Source organism: Cydia fagiglandana, chromosome 16 (assembly GCF_963556715.1).
Source record: "Cydia fagiglandana chromosome 16, ilCydFagi1.1, whole genome shotgun sequence".
NCBI classification, from domain to species: domain Eukaryota; kingdom Metazoa; phylum Arthropoda; class Insecta; order Lepidoptera; family Tortricidae; genus Cydia; species Cydia fagiglandana.
In genome coordinates, this window is record NC_085947.1 from 5,655,633 (window position 1) to 5,675,606 (window position 19,974).

General features: G+C 38.8%; 1 protein-coding gene across 5 annotated transcripts in view; it reads right to left on the reverse strand.

Moving 5' to 3' along the window:
• Positions 1 to 19,974, reverse strand: part of LOC134671835 (aldehyde dehydrogenase, dimeric NADP-preferring) — a 45,747-nt gene that overhangs the window by 12,161 nt on the left and 13,612 nt on the right. For 4 of the 5 annotated variants that reach the window (XM_063529683.1, XM_063529685.1, XM_063529687.1 and 1 more), the window contains exons 3-8: positions 18,540 to 18,779; positions 15,210 to 15,431; positions 14,505 to 14,668; positions 7,856 to 8,086; positions 5,645 to 5,848; positions 1,529 to 1,644 (exon numbers count right to left, since the gene is read on the reverse strand). In XM_063529683.1, coding sequence (XP_063385753.1) covers positions 1,529 to 1,644; positions 5,645 to 5,848; positions 7,856 to 8,086; positions 14,505 to 14,668; positions 15,210 to 15,431; positions 18,540 to 18,779 — 1,177 coding nt within the window. The remainder of the gene's footprint in view (positions 1 to 1,528; positions 1,645 to 5,644; positions 5,849 to 7,855; positions 8,087 to 14,504; positions 14,669 to 15,209; positions 15,432 to 18,539; positions 18,780 to 19,974) is intronic. The other variant, XM_063529684.1, reaches the window with a different exon arrangement.

A 19,974-nucleotide genomic window follows, 5' to 3' on the forward strand; every position in this document is an offset into this window, starting at 1 on the left:
TAGTGCATTATTTTTTATTACAGTCAGTATGTGGTTTCTATCTACTCTCTAAGGCATATTCAGGTGTTGCTGGTATGCTATGCAGAAGATTGGGTTAAATTTATAGATTAAATTGTTACAAAGTAGCATTTATAGGAAAATTATATAGATCTAATCTACCAATAATAATTGTTTCACTAAAATATTAATATACGAAAAATCTAGCTGTCAGTTTATATGTACAAATAACATATATATAGCGTCTAATTCTAATTGCAGGTATTTTACAGTGAGTTTATACTTCACTGATGTCTTAAAACCATATTCTCTACCTTAATACAAAAAAAAAACAATATTTAAAACGCTTGTACAGCCTGGCAAAAAAGAGTAGAAATTAAAAAGTGGCAACACTGTAGTGTTGCCCCGTTCTCTTATATAAATTGATTTGAAAGGGACGACACTACAGTGTTGTTACTTTTTAATTTCTACTCTTTTTTTGCCAGGCTGTAAGTTTGAGATTATTTTTATAACAACAAGATATAAACTTAATTAAAAAAAAAACAAACATAAACTAAAAATTGCATTTTACCACCACCAAAAACATGAACCACAACCTGTAGGTACCCTACACCACAATATTAGCAGGAACGTGTGAGCCTAGCCTCCACCGTTATTATATAGATGGACAAGCAAATCTGGCCCATTACCTATACTGGCTATCTAAATGTCAGAAAGGAAATCGATTGATATAGTGATGAAAGGCCTTTTTCTTTCGAACTCTAATAAATATAAATGAACAGCGATGAAGTAGTTTTAGAAGGTAAATTCATAGGCAACTGAAATAAAATTGGAATTGGTTGCAATATATGAATAGAATCACTAGATTGCACTGATATACTCGCAATTTCATTTATTTCGTGGTGACATAATTGTCAAACTACAAAACAGCACTGTGTAAATGTCCTTTAGTGATGCTTCTATATTTATGCCACAAATTCTTGTTTTTTGCAAGTCGACTAAGTGGACAATTACAGTGGGTTCTTCACCTAAAGTGTCATTCTATGGAACTTGCTAACTATGTAAACAAACCGCCACATTGAAATTGTCAAAGAATGATGAATTTACTATAGTTCATTTTTTTTAGCATTAGAAATAAGTTAAACAATCTTGATGTGTCTTTTAATTGAAAAACACATTTTAAAAATAAGTTACGGCCTATAGCATCTCATCTTCTGCTAAAGGCCGTAACTTATTTTTAAAATGTGTTTTTCAATTAAAAGACACATCAAGATTGTTTAACTTATTTCTAATGCTAAAAAAAATGAACTATAGTAAATTCATCATTCTTTGACAATTTCAATGTGGCGGTTTGTTTACATAGTTAGCAAGTTCCATAGAATGACACTTTAATACAATCAATCAACTTTCTGTGATGCGGCGAACGACCCAGAATCGACGCGGTGTAATTGGGCCGTTATTATTTCTATGATATAGATAAAAAAGGCCTTTTATCATCTATTTCCCGAGTTCCCGCCGTGCCAGTCCTTACCGCCGTAAAACATGATAGTGTCGTTGTAGGCCAGACTGCCCGAGCGGGTCTGCTCCCTGAACAACTGCTGAATGTTGCCCTCCGTGCTGAACACGTAAAGCACTAGCGGGTGCTCCCTGGAACCGGCGATGAACACACGACAATGACAACACAGGAAAAAAAACGGAAACAAAAAAATATGGCTGTGGAAATAACCCTCTAGCTATGGCATGAGGCCCAATCAGGAAATCGGCGATGTATTGGATGGTGATGATATTTATTTACTCTGTATCTTTAGGTACTTATATAAAAGTAAACAAATGATGTGTAAATTTTCGGGTAGTTATAACTTTTATTGATTAACCAACCAAATACAAAACCACCTGGATCTGTCACTGAACGACATGACTTTAATCTACATTATTTGATCATGTAACGTTTTCATCTACCCTCAACTGTCTTAAGAAGTCATTTGAGGGTAGGACCTACCTAAAACCTGGTTTGGTTTACTCTTTTTTAAATACCTTAAGATACGGACTTTTTTTGTAGTGATTTTCCGCATTTTTGGCTGCGTCGCCGTCAAATTCTATTAATGTAAAAAAAACCGATTAAGCATCTGTTTTCTTACGCTTTCGCACTTATTTGATTTCTTACATTAACACGATCTGATATGGGAGACTTGAGTACGGCAAGACAACTGTCGTACCAAACTCAAACTCTAAAACATTCCAAACTTGGACTAATAATATACTCTGACATAATACTGTATGGGCCGGTACAAAAGAGTAAATTGCATCGACAAACCATAAACAATTTATTCGTGTCTGTACTCCAGTTTAAAGATATTTGACCTTGTTGACTCTGGTCTATATGATACGTCACTCGTATTATGCGTACGAGTTCAGTAATGTAATGTGTTGAATGACATTAACCTTTGAACAGTATACTACAATCAGTAAAGCTATTATTATTCTCCTACTCTCAGCACTCATTTAAATATCAATATTTTTTTTTATACAATTTTTTTTTAAATGTATGACGATCCTTTTGTGAAATTCTTAGTGTTAAATTTGACATGTATAATAATCCAATTTTATTATGGAATAATATTAACCTCAATAAATTGCTCTGATAATTAGATTAAGATTAATTACGATTCATAAGAGCTTGTTGCTAGGCCTACATGAATAAAGTATATTTTGATTGATTGATTGATTGATTGATTGAATACTTTTATGACATATGTAAGTTACCAGTAGGCCACAATTTTTTTTAATTTAAAATAATCCACCTATACGTCTACACATTTTTTGTAGGTTCGTCACAAATGTTCGGCTATTATTCGTGGCCTATGTTCTTTAGTTTTAGTATTTCAAATACCTAACTGCGACTACATATACAAACGTAACTCTTGAAAGAGGTAAGTAAGGGAATTGCGTCTTTAGCTCTCAATACTTAAAGTTGCAAACCCCTCAACCGGTCGATAGAGACTGTAGTCGACGATAAGTACCTACGACAGCCATACATATTGATAAGTATGGAAACCAATTGCAGCCGTCATACATCCGGCCTCTAGGCGACAATTTATAACAATGACTATGATAAGATCGGCCTTCTTCCATGAATAGTCAGATTTAATGATACGATGTCAACGACAAAAGTTGCTATTATGTCAATCAGTACATATGTAGGTACATATTTGGTAAATATATACGTCAATTTAATGTAGGTATTTTTGTAGTGATTTTCCGAATTTCTGTCTGCGTCACCGTCAAAATCTATAAATGTATAAAAACCGATTAAGCTTCTGTTTTTATAGAGCTGGCAGCTTTCTGTCGCAGCGCATTAGCATTGCCATTCACCGAGGGAATGCTGCCAGCATCTTTGGCACAATGCCGCGGGGATCTTATTTAGACGTTATATTTTAATTTAGATTAGTTTAGTTTTTAATTTTAGGTATTAATTTTATTATAAAGTAGTTTTATATAAGTATTTAAGATTCATTGTTTGTTGACTAATAAATTCCCATTCATCATAAACATAATTATACCAAATATAAATCACAATTAAAGATATGTACCGAGACGAACTTTCATAAAACATGCGTATATAATGTATTTATTAATGACACTGATTTAAACTTTCACGATTATTAAACATTATCAAACTGCACAACGGGACTTAATCGCGTATTTAAGTTTTAAGATTTACCTCCGACGTTTCGAGGACGGCGTTGTCCCCGTGGTCTCGGAGAAGACTGGCTCAAGTTGACATCAACATCTTCTAGCCGCGCGAGTTTTTCGAACTACCCGCACTTGGTCTTGTTTATCAGTTTGAACGTTTTGCGCACTAGGGATGTCACTCTGTCGACACACAACACTAACGATATTCGATTTATCGACTGTCGATATTCGTTTCCGCTTACATTTACTAATGACTGGATTCCATGTGGATGAGATCTTAAAACCCTCGTCCCGATTAAAATTGCAATGTTTTTTGATTTCAATGGCTTCCCGCACTTTTCTACTGTAGAAATGGCGATCCGTGGAGAGGATTTTAGGGTAAACAAGACCAAGTGCGGGTAGTTCGAAAAACTCGCGCGGCTAGAAGATGTTGATGTCAACTTGAGCCAGTCTTCTCCGAGACCACGGGGACAACGCCGTCCTCGAAACGTCGGAGGTAAATCTTAAAACTTAAATACGCGATTAAGTCCCGTTGTGCAGTTTGATAATATTTATTAATGACACGAACGCGCATACAATATGCCACGTATGCGTTTCTAATGTCAAGAGAAGACTCAGACAATTTTATAGCTGGTTATGCCGTAGCAACTTCTGTCGCTGACTGTACGGAACATCGCGTGACGATATTTCAAAGTGATGTACTATGAATTCCATTAAAGTAATGGTATGTAAATTGTAATGTTTCTGATAAGTTTGGAGTTACAATATGGAGCCCATTACATGGAGTTATCTTAATGGAAACCTCCAATTAAACGAATTTCTGAGATGAATAATCCACCTAAAACGATGACACACACCTATTGTTAAAATAATTGGACGTGATGTATCCCGGAATACACAGTTCTTGTAATATCTATTTATACATATGTATGTATATCTATATAGTTTTAAGACTTTTAAGCCATATGAGAGACATTGGTTTTAAGCATATACATTTTAATCATAGATTTGGAATGTAGTTATTGATATTTCAAGTCCACATTGCGCTCGTGGCCTCGAATAATGACTGAGTAAATACATACATAACCGTACGAGTATTTTGAACAAACCGCACTTGGTCTTTTTAATAACATGTTTCATGTTATTAAAATACCGAGTGCATGTTAGGGTTCCCCCACATATGTCGACGCGGAATCGGCAAAATACGTTAGGAGAAAGCTGTATGTCTGCGCAATAAGAGCGAAAGTCGTTGTTCGGCTCGGCTCGCATCGTCCGGCGCCTGCCGACGCGTCTGCGGTTTTTTCGCTCTTATTGCGCGGACATAAGGCTTTTTCCTATAGACTTTTGCTGAATGCGCGTCAATATATCTGGGGAGACCCTTACATGAATGTTGTTACTCGGTTAGCACACAACGCTCATAACATCAGGTTGTCTAACTCTAGGCGATACACGATGTATAAAAAACGTTGCATTACGTAATTACAAGAACTGTGTACAGCACCCGATTACAAAACGAAAGAAACGCAACTCCAGAAAAACAAAAAAACGTCACCCACATGACGCTCGATTCACACAACATTGCCTGTTGTTGAATAACTCTTATCCAGGCTGACAGGTAGAAAATAACAGTCGAATGTCAGTCTTACTTATGAAATATACACGGTGGCTAAAAAATAACTACATTCACATTGCCAGGGAGGTTTGGGGATTATACTGAGAAACTTTTACTATTTTACCAAACTCCGAAATCGCGAAAAAAAAATTTGGCCGGTCCATTTTCTATAGGAGGGATTTTTTTTTTCGCGATTTCGGAGTTTGTTAAAATAGTAAAAGTTGCTCAGTATAATCCCCAAACCTGCCTGGCAATGGGTATACAGTTATTTTTAAGCCTGTAGATACATGTTTTAAGCTAAATCACCTCTGTCTAGATAAAGGTTAAAACTTTCAGGTTTACCTGTCATTGATGAATTTGATGGCTTCATAAGCGTTCTGCACGGGCAGTATGGGCAGGATGGGCCCGAAGATCTCGTCCTCCATGATCTTGTCGGAACCTGTCACGTTGGTGAGGATGGTGGGCGCGATGAACCGCTCCTGGGCGTCGTATTTGCCGCCGATGGCGATCTTGTCTTTGCTGGCGTCAACTAGGGCTTGGAGGCGGCTGAAATACACGGTGTAACATGAGGAAACCGAATAATTTTAACCACGCATTTCTGAGGAGAAAAAAAGGAAATAATGTAACATGAGTTTAGGTCAACATTGCCCAAAAAAAATTTTTTTGTTTTGTTTTTTTCCAATTTTTTGAATGTATTTGTACATAAAATAAATGTTATTGGTAAACTTGACACTTAAAATTGATTTTAACATTTTTTTTTCGTAAAGCCTACTTTTTGCAAAGTACTTGTCACTTTTTGACATCTATCAATAAGGATATTTAGACTACGTCCCATAGCAGCAACATCACCGTCAAAAAGGCCTTTTACACTATGTAACAATAAAAACTTGTTTTTATTTTTATTAATATTATCTCTGAAACTAGGCGAATTTCAAAAAAAGCTTATAGGACATTTTTGTCTCTAAATATGATCAGGAATACGCTGTTAAAATTATTCGGTTTCCTCATGTTACACCGTGTATAATTAAAGTACATTCAACCAGCGGACTAGAATAACTATAGAAGTTTGACTAGAGGCCAAGAACTTACGTTAGATGTGGTACCAATCCCTAAGGATGGTATTCCATCACGGTAGATGTGGTACCACTCCCTAAGGGTGGTATTCCATCACGGTAGATGTGGTACCACTCCCTAAGGGTGGTATTCCATCACGGTAGATGTGGTACCACTCCCTAAGGGTGGTATTACATCTGTCCAATATATTGATCCTTTCTCATTAAGCAAAATGTGAGACAAAATACACATTGGACAAAGAAATTGGACAGGTGGAATACCACCCTTAAGGCTCATTTAGACGATGTAAGGATTCGAGTTTTATTACATTGCGGTTTTTGATTGGTTCGTTGAATTGGACGTAACCAACAGTACGCAATGTAACTAAAATCGCGCGCGAGTTCGCGCGCCGTCTAAATCAGCCCTAGGCGTGTAAACAATAGGTATAAATCGTAGATTTCGCACGCTTCTTTTTCCACTTTTTCTTATATTATTTATTATCCTACACAGTAAGTCTATAAATTGAATCATAAACAATAAAATTATTGCAGGTATTGTAATTTACAAGCAGTATACTAAGTAGCAAGGTCCGTGAGATTAATAACATAATTATGCTCTGACGTGAACCTATCAGACACGTGTAAGTAGAAGAATGAGGGTTTCCGCGATCGAGATTTTCACTAGATGGCAGCACCGTGACCAGGTCGTTGTGACAGCTGCTGTCAAAATACACTAATAAAACGAGTGATCCTATAAGGGTTCCGTTTTTTACTTTTGAGTTACGGAACCCTAAAAACATGGTTAAACATGATTGGTGGATTATGACGGCTAGATCTCGCCACGGTGCTGTCATCTAGTGAAAATCTCGATCGCGGAAACCCTCATTGACGATGTAAAATAATAAAGGAGCATTCCATGAAATTGTCTACCGTTGTCCCGTACAAACGCGAAGTTTCTGAAGATTTAAAGGTATAAGAGTTTCCTTTTCTATGACAAATGGTCAAAAATATGCACTGAAAAATAATCGCCTGCTTTAAATGCCGAGAAAAAACTCGCATGGAATGCTCCTAAAATATACATTGTAGAAAGAACACATCATTGATTACTCATCTTCCCTTGCCGGCTTTTAGCCACGGCTTATGGAAGATGTTTCGCAATTAATCCTAAGGGTGGCATTCCATCTGTCCCATATTTCGTCCAATGTGTATTTTCGTCTCACATTTTGCTTAATGAGAGAGTTAGATGCAATGTACATATATTGGACCAAGACATCGACAAAGGAAAGTATAATTCTCTTTGACCAAGATATTGGACAGATGGTATTCCATATCAGTGGAATACCACCCTAATACTGAAGACTATGGAATATTTGAGATATATGGCCATGTTATTTTTAAATTTTGGTTATATCCTGGTTGACTATTCTTCTTGTTGAACAGTATGTAGTCGAAAACTGGCCAGAGAAGTTGCTAAAGTATAGCCTATATTAGTAAATATTACCTGAAATGCCTGCTGTTCACAATCCTGCATAGATCGGGAGACTTCTGCGGGTCTTCGCCATACCACTCCTTCAAAACTTTCTTGGCCTCGGCCACAAATTTATCTTGAATTTCCTTGCTGCACAGTATGTAGTCTGGCGCGATGCAGGTCTGGCCCGAGTTGATGAACTTGCCCCAGAGGATGCGTTTCGTGGTCACCTCGAGGTCCGCTGTGCTGTCGATATACACTGGGCTGTGGGAAAAAATAAAATTAATCCTTGCAGTAAACATATTTAGGGTCACTTGCACCATTGACAGGTGTGGCTCAGTCCGCGATTTCGTCGCTTTGCTACAGGTAGCTAAAAGTACATCCGTTCCACACCAATTTTGGTGGCTAGCCATAAGCCGCGCGTGGCGCTGTTGCCACCCAGCGGCCATATCTGTCCTGATCGTAACAAACGCGTTTTGTTAGAGAGTGAGTCTTCTGTACCTAGTACTATTATTTATTCTGTGCCGTAACCGTAACGTAACCGTTTAAACCCGTGAGTTACCATGATTGCCAGCACAATTTGACACTAGGTTAATGGTTTAACCGGTTAACCCCGGGTTAGCGGGATGGTGCAAGTGGCGCTTAGACGAGAGAGTATAATAAAGCATTATTTGCATGACGACGTAAATAATGAGGCAATGAGGTTTTTTAGGGTTCCGCACACAAAGGGTAAAAATGGGACCCTATTACTAAGACTCCACTCTGTCTGTCAGTCCGTCTGTCTGTCACCAGGCTGTATCTCATGAACCGTGATAGCTAGGCAGTTGAAATTTTCACAGATGATGTATTTCTGTTGCCGCTATAACAACAAATACTAAAAACATAATAAAATAAATATTTAAGTGGGGCTCCCATACAACAAATGGGATTTTTATGCCGATTTTTGCGTAATTGTACGGAACCCTTCGTGCGCGAGTCCAACTCGCACTTGGCCGGTTTTTTCGTCAATTTTCAACGATAACTATGCTGAGGTCAATAAACATGGCCTGACCAAATATAAGTAACTTAAAATCCTTTAATAAAAATGTCACCATTTCAACGGTACAGTATAAAAGCTATAGGTATGCAGTTTTTAACCGACTTCCAAATCTCAAAGAAGGAGGTTATCAATTCGGTTGTATGTTTTTTTTTTTATGTTTGTTACTCCATATCTCCGTCATTACTAGATCGATTTTGAAAATTATTTTTTTATTTGAATGTATATGTGTCGCAGTAAGATAGATAAAGCCGTTATATAGTTATAACTCTAGGGATATAATTATATGACGTAACATAGTTATATGAAAGCGATTCATTACTATCTTACTAGGTATATAACTATAATACGGCTTTAGTTTAGTGATATAGTTATATTACTGGATTAAGTTTAGTGATATAGTTATATTACTGGATTGAGTTTAGTGAAATAATTGTAGGTAGGAGTGCAGCGGTGCGGCGGAGGTATAGTTATATCCCTAGGGATATAGTTATATGCCGTATAATACTTTTTAGCAATATTACGTAAAAGTACAGGTCGATTCACGAAAACTGGCGCGAGATTTCTACTGAGTGACAGCTATTTTCATTGAAATTCTGTCAAATCTCGCGCCAGCTTTCGTGAATCGATCGCAATGCCTCATAAACCCTTAAAAATAGCAGCATGAAAATATATATAATAGTTATCTTACTAGGAATATGATTATAATACGGCATATAACTATATCCCTAGGGATATAACTAAACCTCCGCCGCACTGCCGCACTCCTAATACCTACAATTACTATCTTACTAGGAATATGATTATAATACGTAGTTACGTACTATACGGCATATAACTATATCCCTAGGGATATAACTATACCTCCGCCGCACCGCTGCACTCCTACTTACAATTATTTCACTAAACTTAATCCAGTAATATAACTATATCACTAAACTAAAGCCGTATTATAGTTATATACCTAGTAAGATAGTAATGAATCGCTTTCCTATAACTATGTTACGTCATATAATTATATCCCTAGGGTTATAACTATATAACGGCTATATCTATTGTTGCGAACGCAACCTTTATTTGTATAATACAGTAACTAAACGCAGCCGTCGGGCTCGGCTAGTATTTGGAAGCTTTTTCTAAAGCACCAATAGGAGCGCTCCACATATTATGTATCGCGGCCAATTAGAGGCACCCAAATTTTAACCACTATTTTAGGACATTCAAATTATGCAAATCACTCTTTCATCAGCCTCCATACAATCACCACACCACTTTTACATTTAACCGTTTAGTCAAGGAACCCTTGTAAAACCAGTACCTATTGAAATTATAATAGTTTACTTCAAATCGAAGATTTTTATTTGAGTCGTCGAGATCCTGACCTGCACGGCGGCTACATCTATCTTACTGCGACATATGCATACAGATTGGTCCCGTTTTTGTCAAAACCCAGTTCTGATGATGGGAGGTTTTAATGTTTATTTGGGCACAAACGGTACATGTTTCTTATAACTAATGTCTATACAAACTTCATAAACCAATACAGTTGCCACCACTTATTAGCTCATTAAAGAAAAACAAAATACGGGATAACTAAAATTAAAAATTAACAACAACAGTCAAATTAGGACAAGGGCTTAATTAATGAAGATATAACTATTTTTATACATTAAATATACAATTAAAGTGTAAAGTTACAGTGTCTTTAATTCGATCGTTCATTTAAAACCAGAAGTACTTGATGTTTGAATTTAGTCAAGGAGTCATTAAATATATCAATTTTTGAGAAAAAGTCATTGTGGAATCTACAAGCTCTTATCAGAAAGGAGTTTGATTTGTATTTCTTTTTAGTGAAGGGAATATGGAATAATTTATTGCTACGTCGTGTGTTCAAGCGGGGGGTTTTAAAGCTAAGTCTACTTAACAAATAAGGGGAGGTATCCATGAGGAATCGAGGGAACTCCTCAAATCTTAAAGGGATACATATAGTGATTTTTGGGTTTTTATCAACAAATCAAGCATATACACCCAAAAAAGTGACATTTGATGAAGTGGAACTGCTGATGATGATCAGAACGGAACTCTTTAACGACGCATAGTTCACGGTTGGCGATTTGTCCTCTTCGTTATGTTTGTTAAGCAAGTTAAGTTTTTAAGCCACATTTTTGTCAAGCTCGAGTTCTGATAATGGGATCCATGAGGAATCAAGGGAACTCCTCAAATCTTAAAGGCATGCGTATAGAGATTTTTGTATTTACATCAGAAAATCAAGCATTTTCATTAAAAACTGTTGCATTTGATGAAGTGGAACTGCTGATGATGACCAGAACAGAACTCTTCAATGACGCATGGTACACGTTTGGTGATTACGAATTTCGATTTTGACTTGGACTGGGACCCGGACTCGGACTCATACCCGGATCCGGTTCGGACCCGGATCCGGTTCGGACACCCGGACCTGGACTCGGATCCGGATTCGGACCCGGACTCGGATCCGGACTCGGACCCGGTCTCGGACCCGGACACGGACCCGGTTTCGGACCCGGACTCGGACCCGGACTCGGACCCGGACTCGGACCCGGATCTTGACCCAGAAAACCACTATGATACCTTAACTAAATAAACAACTATGATTATTGATTACCTACCATAAAATTAATGTAGGTATAAAGTACGTAGATGCCAATCTTACTAGCCCCTCCCGCTTAAACCCCCGTACACCGCAGAGGCGTAACTAGGGGGGGGTTGGAGGGGGCACGTGCCCCGGGCGCCGTCCAAGGGGGGGCGCCAAAATGGGCAAAAGACTACCTCTCCGTCTTGCCAAAGGCACAGCAGGGATACTTTCGTCAGTCGTATTTACCACCACTGTGAAGTGTGAAATGCGGATGGTAATCTGGCCCACAGCTCAAAAGAGAAAGCCGATCTTTTAGGTACTCTTTTTTTCCTCGAACTCCACCTTGAAAGACGACGGTAGCGCCTATGCCAGAAACTATCAAGCAGAGGGATATTCGGCGGGAGTTGCTATGCTTTCATTTTATAAGGCGAGCGGGCCGAGTGCTTCAGAGTTGTGTCCCGTGTTAGCGCGTCTTTTCCGTCAGGGGTCTCCTGTCGGGAAGTTACCATTTTATGGACTGTCCAAGAGACTACCTATGCAAATGGATCGCTAGCCCTTTGTCCGGCAGGCGCATATGAGCCGTAGTAGACGCGGAACCTGCTCCAATAGCTGCTCCTGCATATCTGTCGGACGACAGTAGGTACTGGGGATTCCTATACAGGGTGGCTAAAAATAACTACATTCCCGTTGCTAGGGAGGTTTCGGGGTTATACTGAGCAACTTTTACTACGGGACCAACCCCGAAATCGCGAAAAAAAGTTTACCTTATAAAGAAAATGGACCAGCCAAAATGTATGAAACAGCCAAATTTTTTTTCGCGACTTGGATTTCGCGGGTTGGTCCCATAGTAAAAGTTGCTCATTATAAACCCAAACCCTCCCTGCCAACGGGAATGCAGTAATCTTTTAGCTACCATTTATACAGGGTGTTCTCTACCGCTCGTAGGTAAAGTACAATGAGCTGTTGTCTGAAAAATTGTTTGACATGCTGCCTAACTAAGCAACTGCCAAGTTACAACTTGCCATCACTGCACCGCTCGCCATAGGCAGAGTGTTTATCCTCACACCCTAGAATCTAAATGGTCGCGCTCTGTGCGGTTTAAGAGGAATTCCTTTCACAGCGGGCGGGAGGAATTTCGTCGAGAAAAGGGAGCTCATTCCACAATAAGTTCCCTTTTCTCGAGAGGCTACAGACTATGGTGACCTCCAAAAAGGAAGTGTATAAGTTTAAAAATGGCCGGCAACGCGCATGTAATATAACACCCCTGGAGTGTAGACGTCCATATGATGCGGTGACCGCTTACCATCAGGTGGGTCGTAAGCTTGTTAGCCACCGATGTACTAAAAAAACACATATACTCTGTATTTGTCTAAGTTAAAAGTAAACTAAGTAAAGTAACAAAGTGACCCTTTCGTTAGTTCATTTAGTTTTGGGGGCGCAAATTTGGTGCCTGTCCCGGGCGCCATATCCTCTAGCTACGCCACTGCGTACACCGCACGGCATGCGCCATTAAGTGGGTTAGGTTAGGTTTGAACTGCGATCCTCACAGAACCGAACAAGGATTAGGTTAGGTTAGAACTGCGAGCCTTACAGAAACGAAATGCTACTTGAAAAGTGGGTTTGATTAGGTTCGAACTGCGATCCGCACAGAACCGAACTGCTATCTGAGGAGTGGGTTAGGTTAGGCTAGAACTACGACCCTCATGGCTCCTCTTCACGATGGGCCAACGCCGGCCACTCCAAGGGACGCATTTATGCGTTAGAGGGAGCAAGTGATATTGCTATCTCATTCTACCACATGGCTGCGTCCCTTGGAGTGGCCGGCGTTGGCCCATCCTGTAGAGGAGCCATTATACAGAAGCGAAATGCTAGTAGAAAAGTGAGTGGTTTTACCTCCTTTTCTACATTGTGTACCATCTACAATAATCTTTCATCGGCCCCCATGGAAGTCGGTTTTTTTTTCTTAAAAATTATGAAGTAAGATTTTATAATTTAAGGCAATGGATAAAGTTTGTTAAAAGAGACATACATAATATATAAATTGTAGTTGAAAATCGTAAAATACATACATACTATTACCATTTTCTGGACGCGAATCGCGTCATCACACTTATTACCACCAATCATTCAATAATTATTCGTTATATACGAACATCACATCCTTATTAAATTATACGTATGAGTACAATATATACATACATACAATATGTAGGTATAAAAGATACCAACAGTTCTTGGACTCGCCTCCTTTTGTCAAGTCAGTTAAAAATACACGCTAACTCGTTATAGCACTATTAACAATTCAAATTGCCGGTTATTATGGAAACAACACATTCGGGTAAACTGACAGTTTCAACGCAATTGCTTATTAAAAGACTAAAATTGTTATACATTGTATTTTTTGTGTTTTTCTTTGCTTCACAAACCGTTAACTTTTCATAGCATCAAAAGACGCATTCTCTACTAGTACAGTCAGTGGTCGAAAAGTGGTAGACCACTTTCTTGGCTGACTGTACCTACACATATACGACGCGAAAAGAAACGACCTCGACCTCGGCGACTCTATTTGTCATTCAGTATTGGATAAGCAAGCGGAATTTTTTCTTGAGAGAAATCATGTAGGTACTTTTTAAACAACAATGAAGTCTAAATATAACTATAATTGTTTTTTTTGACAATTTAAAATTCTTTGGGGCGCTTCTCCTTCCATTCCAATTACCTACATCAAAAAATCAACAATATTAACGTTTAAGGAAATATTTTATTTTATGTAAGAAGGTGAGAAAAACTTGCAGTTCTTTTGTGGGACCGCTCTACAAACATACAATAAACGTTAACGTGTTATGTAACTGTCTATTTACCTCATGCCACCCGACTCGAGCGTGACGGGCGTGAGGAACATGGCGGCGGCGGCGGCGGCGGCGTGCACGATAGTGCCGACGTTGGTGCCACCCAAGATGTAGTCGAACCACTAGAGCAGCTCGGTCTCTGCTGGACCACTATGTACAATATTCGGTTTAACTCTTTATTACCTCTTGCCTCCCAACTCGAGAGTGACGGGCGTGAGGAACTTGGCGGCGGCGGCGTGCACGATCTTGCCGACGTTGGTGCCGCCCGTGTAGAAGATGTAGTCGAACCTCTGCTTGAGCAGTTCTGTTGTCTCTGCTGGACCTCCTTCTACCACTTGCACTGCGTCCTGTAAGGGAAATTTGCTTCAAGGATGCTCAAAATAAAGGCTGTTTATCATACTAAGCCTTGATGGGACGAATATACTCGTATATACATATACGTACGAGCACTATATCGATTCTAAAGCAATTATTTTATTTTATTCATTTGGAGATCCAATTAATAACAGCTATGACATTGACATAGAAAATATAGTGGATACAGGAAGCCAATTATAGGAACTCACACTACCCAGTGACATAATTAACAATTATAAGTCTGATATTATCGGTAAAATTGGTAATTACTAGCTAATAGGTATAATTTTAGTTCTGATAGGAGTAGAGGGTGTTCGGCCGCGATGACACCGACCACAATTTCAAAAGTTGGTTTTATACCACTATAGGTATTTACTCACTGCATCAATATATTACTCACATTATCCAATTATTTGGGCAGCGTCTCGACCACGAAGTTGGCGCAGGCGACGGACAGCCCATTGGGCTTGACGATGAGTGTTGCCGGCCGCGATAGCATCAACCCCCGACATCAGAAGTGGGATAACTCACATTATCCAAGTATTTCGGCAGCGTCTCCACCACGAAGTTGGCGCAGGCGACGGACAGCTCACTGGGCTTGACGATGACGGTGTTGCCGGCGGCGATGGCGCCGGCCATGGGCAGCAGCAGCAGCTGCAGCGGGTAGTTCCACGCGCCGATGACCAGCGCCACGCCGTACGGGTCGTTGTAGATCACCACCTCGTCCAGCATGTTCACGAAGCCTTTTGGCGGCTGTGGAACAGATTAAGGGTCAACTTCATCCGAATTAAGTATGTTATAGTTACCTACCTTTTCAAAATATTTCTTAGTCATGTTGCTAACATCAATGCTATCAAACTGACTCTCCGAGACCACGGGGACAACGCCGTCCTCAAAACGTCGGAGGTAAGTTTTAAAACTTAAATACGCGATTAAATCCCGTTGTGCAGTTTGATAATGTTTAATAATCGTGAAAGTTTAAATCAACATCAATGCTACTTGGACAACACAATATGGACGGAATACGAGCCCCGGCGTAAGTATGTATGTATTACAATTGATACCTTTATTTATTTTGTCTCTCCTTGATAATCATCATTATAGAAAATTGAAACCATTCAAATAGTGACGCTTTCATTATCTTTAACTTATTACGTTACCAAAACCTTAAACAATTTTAATATACTTATGTACTTTAACTTTTCGTATATGTGTTGCTAAAATCGTGGGACAGAGGTCAGACATGTCAACAAATACGTAATAGCTTCGATTTTAGATTGAATTTCATTATTTTAAGTTTATCGTCTTGTCCTTCGCACCTACCTCATCTATGGCACATTATTTTTATTATTCGACACTTAGGGATCAAAAGGCCATATATATGTTTTATATATTCATCAGTTAATTTCCTCTTGATTGCTCGCACAGGGTTGCCTTACCAACAGCGGCGATAAGTCATCGACATCATTAAACCGGCGGTCATTACGGACACTACGGACACCGGCGTCCGATGTCCGTAATGACCCACGGACATCGGACGCCGGTCATTATCACGGTTGAAGTAGGTATGGACGTCAAAAACACACCATATAAATTCCTCAATTCATAGGACTTATTGATATTTTTTATTTTATATTACAGGTTTTAATTTTTTTTCTTATCGTCCTTCATTGCCCTCCTTGTCCTTTTACAATGTCACTGACCATATCGGGTAATGTGTATGAGCATTTGTGAGTTGAATTTGTTGCAGTGGCGGTGCATTTCATCCTACATAAAAACTTTTGTTTTGTTTTGTCAAAATTTCAGCCACGACTCATTTTCTTTGGTGGGATTTCGAACTGTAATACTATATTAACAGTACTGTATTATGGGGTCAAGTAAAATTGACTATTATACGAGTATCGGAAGACATACGCAACGCAACGCACATAGGATAGTTTAAAATAGTACCTATAATCATCATTATTTGCAGACGAAGTCGCGGTGAAAAGTTAGTGTATAATAATTTCAGGGCTCAGCGACTGAATTGAATTGAACAACGGCTCAAATTGCAAAGATTTATAAAAAAAACAATTTAAAAAAATCAAGCAATTTAATAAAAAGATGCATTTGGCTTAATGAGACAGTTTAGTTATCATATATTTCAATCAAAGATTACAACATAATTTATTTAATCAGGTATTAGTATTTATCATGTAACTAAGTTCGTCCGTAATCATGTACTTATGTAAGTAAATAACATTTATCGAAAAATACATCTGTAATAATATCCTAATTTAGCAACGTTTATTCTCGAGGATATTAAGCCTAATGCAGCAGGAGATCCGAGAGACAAGGATGCCTAGCCAAGGTGACAATCGATTGCTCTAACGAAACACTTTGTGTGTCTCTATTACTCTTCCATATTAGTGTTCTCGACAGTTGCATTTCGTTCGCATCGGAGCGTAAACTATTGGCATGTTGGCTACATACCAAGGCGAATCGGTAATCGTAAACGCCAATCGAAAAGTAAATAACATATAGCCAGCGAGAATAGCCAACGTGCCAATCGTTTACGCTACGTAGGTATCGTCCTAAATCCCCCTTGTCATTATTGCAGTTTTGAATTTAGAACCTTCTTATATTCCATTTTAATTCAAAATTCCATTTGGATTAAATCTTTTATAAAGGCCTCAGGGACTCAGGAGGACTGAAGGGGCATTCCACGAGACTGTCGCTTACATAACGCAATTCTTCTAATACTTCTGGAAATGCTGAGTAAGCGATATTGGGTCAGGTAATATTTCATGACTTGGCTAACAAATTGTCAGTATATTCTCGAGTATATTCACGTATTTTATTGAGATAGCTGCCATACAAGGCAAAAGCGTTATGTAAGCGACAGTCTCGTGGAATGCCCCTGAACGCGACACCGTGTATAGATATAGATGGATGTATGTATTTTATTATTGACCGGCATGTACTGCACCTTACTAACCTTTGAACACAATCGCAACATGATAAGGGGAAACTAAGACTCATTAACTGACAATGCTTGGTTACGTCTCAATTAAGATATAGGTAGTTATGCGGCCGAGACTCGATATCACAATAGGCTATGTTAATTGATGGAATCAATTAGACACTTGTTGGCGCAGTCACAACACGAAGGTGTTTAATAGCTAAAAAACTAGCCATTTCAAACAATGTTATTTAAAATATTTTTTGTAAAGTTTCTGGCTAGTCCACCAGATATGTCCACGCTTGAAAATGTTTCTTTATTGTTTGTTTTGTTACAGTAGGTACCTAGATCTAGGTACTTGTAGGTACCTAATTTTAATAAAATAAGTCAGGACAGAGGTAAATAAAGGCATTAAAAATGTGTTATTGTGACTTATCAACTGTCGGAAACTTGCATCAATGGTTTGCGCATGTTTACATAATTAACATATTAGCTACCTATATGTTTATGTTTTGAGTACACGGTTCATAAGTTCGCATAACAAGTTTGATATTTTTTGACTTTGATATTAATTGTAAAAGTACAGGTAAAAATAAAAATACAGACTTAATGATGCATGGAATCATCACTATTTTTGGTTTGTAGTGTGTCACGGCAGACCTAGAAGGAGGTGGCGGCAGGATCTTGACGTCTTTCGGAAAGATTGGCCTAATATTGCCATAGAACGAGACGCGTGGAAGAAAGAGAGGGAGGCCTTTGCCCAGCAGTGGGACACAACAAGCTAACAAATATAAGAAATATACACTTCAAACTTTAATTTTTTTTAGGTAAAAGATTAGATATTTGCTGCGGGTTGAATGTATTTACCCGAGTTTGAAGTTAAGCAACACACTGGTTCCGTATGGACCCTATTCACTTACATGTTCTGGCTTGGCCCACTCATCAATATGATGCAACATGCTCTTCAAGTCATTGATAAGGTAGTCGACCTCCAGCAGCACGGCTTCCATCTTGGATCGCCTCAGATCCTTGTGCAGGGCTTCGACCATAGCATTGTAGTTCTCCTCGTACATACGTAAGAGGTTCTTCAGTTGTTGCTTGCGCCATGCTAGCGGTTTGGTCACGCCGCGAGCGAATGTGTCTCTTGCCCTTTGGACTACCTGTTAAAAAAAACTCAAACTCAAGAACTAGCTAAATATTGTGTGTTGCATTTTTGGGAAAGATTAGGCCTGAGGGAGATACATAAGTGGTGACAAAAAATAATAATATAGAATTATTATATTACAATCGTCAGCCTACGGACGTCATATACCTAGACTACGAAAAGGCATTTGACCGTGTACCTATTCGAAGGCTTATTGCTAAATTGGAGCACTTTGGAATACGTGGTCAGCTCCTTGAATGGATATCGGACTTTCTAACCCACAGGATATTTAAAGTAAGAGTAGGGAAAACTCTATCGAATGCACACAACGTCTATAGTGGTGTTCCTCAGGGATCAGTCCTTGGACCAATCCTGTTTGGCATATTTATAACCGACCTGAAGAGTGTAGTACATTCCGAACTGTCAATATTTGCTGATGATACCAAAGTTATGGGTAATCCATTGGTAACTCATAATATTATCCAAAGTGATTTAGATCGCATAATTCAGTGGACTAAAGACTGGCTCATATCACTAAATGCTGACAAGTGCACAGTTCTACACATAGGGAATACAAACCCTAAACTAAATTACCACATTGACTCTGTTCCCCTACAAGCTGTAGCTAGTCAAAGAGACCTGGGCATCACTGTTTCGCATAACTTGAAATGGGACACACATATCACCAAAATCACCAAGAGAGCAAACTCTATGCTGTATATGATCCGGAAAGCATTCCATGTTATTACTAAGGAACTATTTATTAGAATATACAAATCATATCTTCGTCCCTTACTTGAGTATGCTTTTCAGATATGGTCCCCCTACTTTAAAAAGGACATTTCATTACTGGAAAAAGTTCAGCGAAGAGCAACTAAAATGGTTGCTTCATTGAAAGACAAACCATATGAAGAACGGCTTCAAGAATTAGGTCTTACAACATTGGAGGACAGAAGGAAGCGAGGCGATCTTATTGAGACTTACAAAATCTTGTCCGGTCACTACAATGTTCCAAATATTAAAGACCTATACACATCAAGTCAGAATGTAAGGTTGAGAGGACACTCTAAAAAACTTGTCAAACCTCCGTGTGCTAGTAACCCTAGAAAACACTTCTTGCCGAATCGTGTGGTAAATGTGTGGAACTCTCTACCAGATACTGTTGTTAGTGCACCGTCGGTCAACACTTTCAAAAATAGACTGGATACACA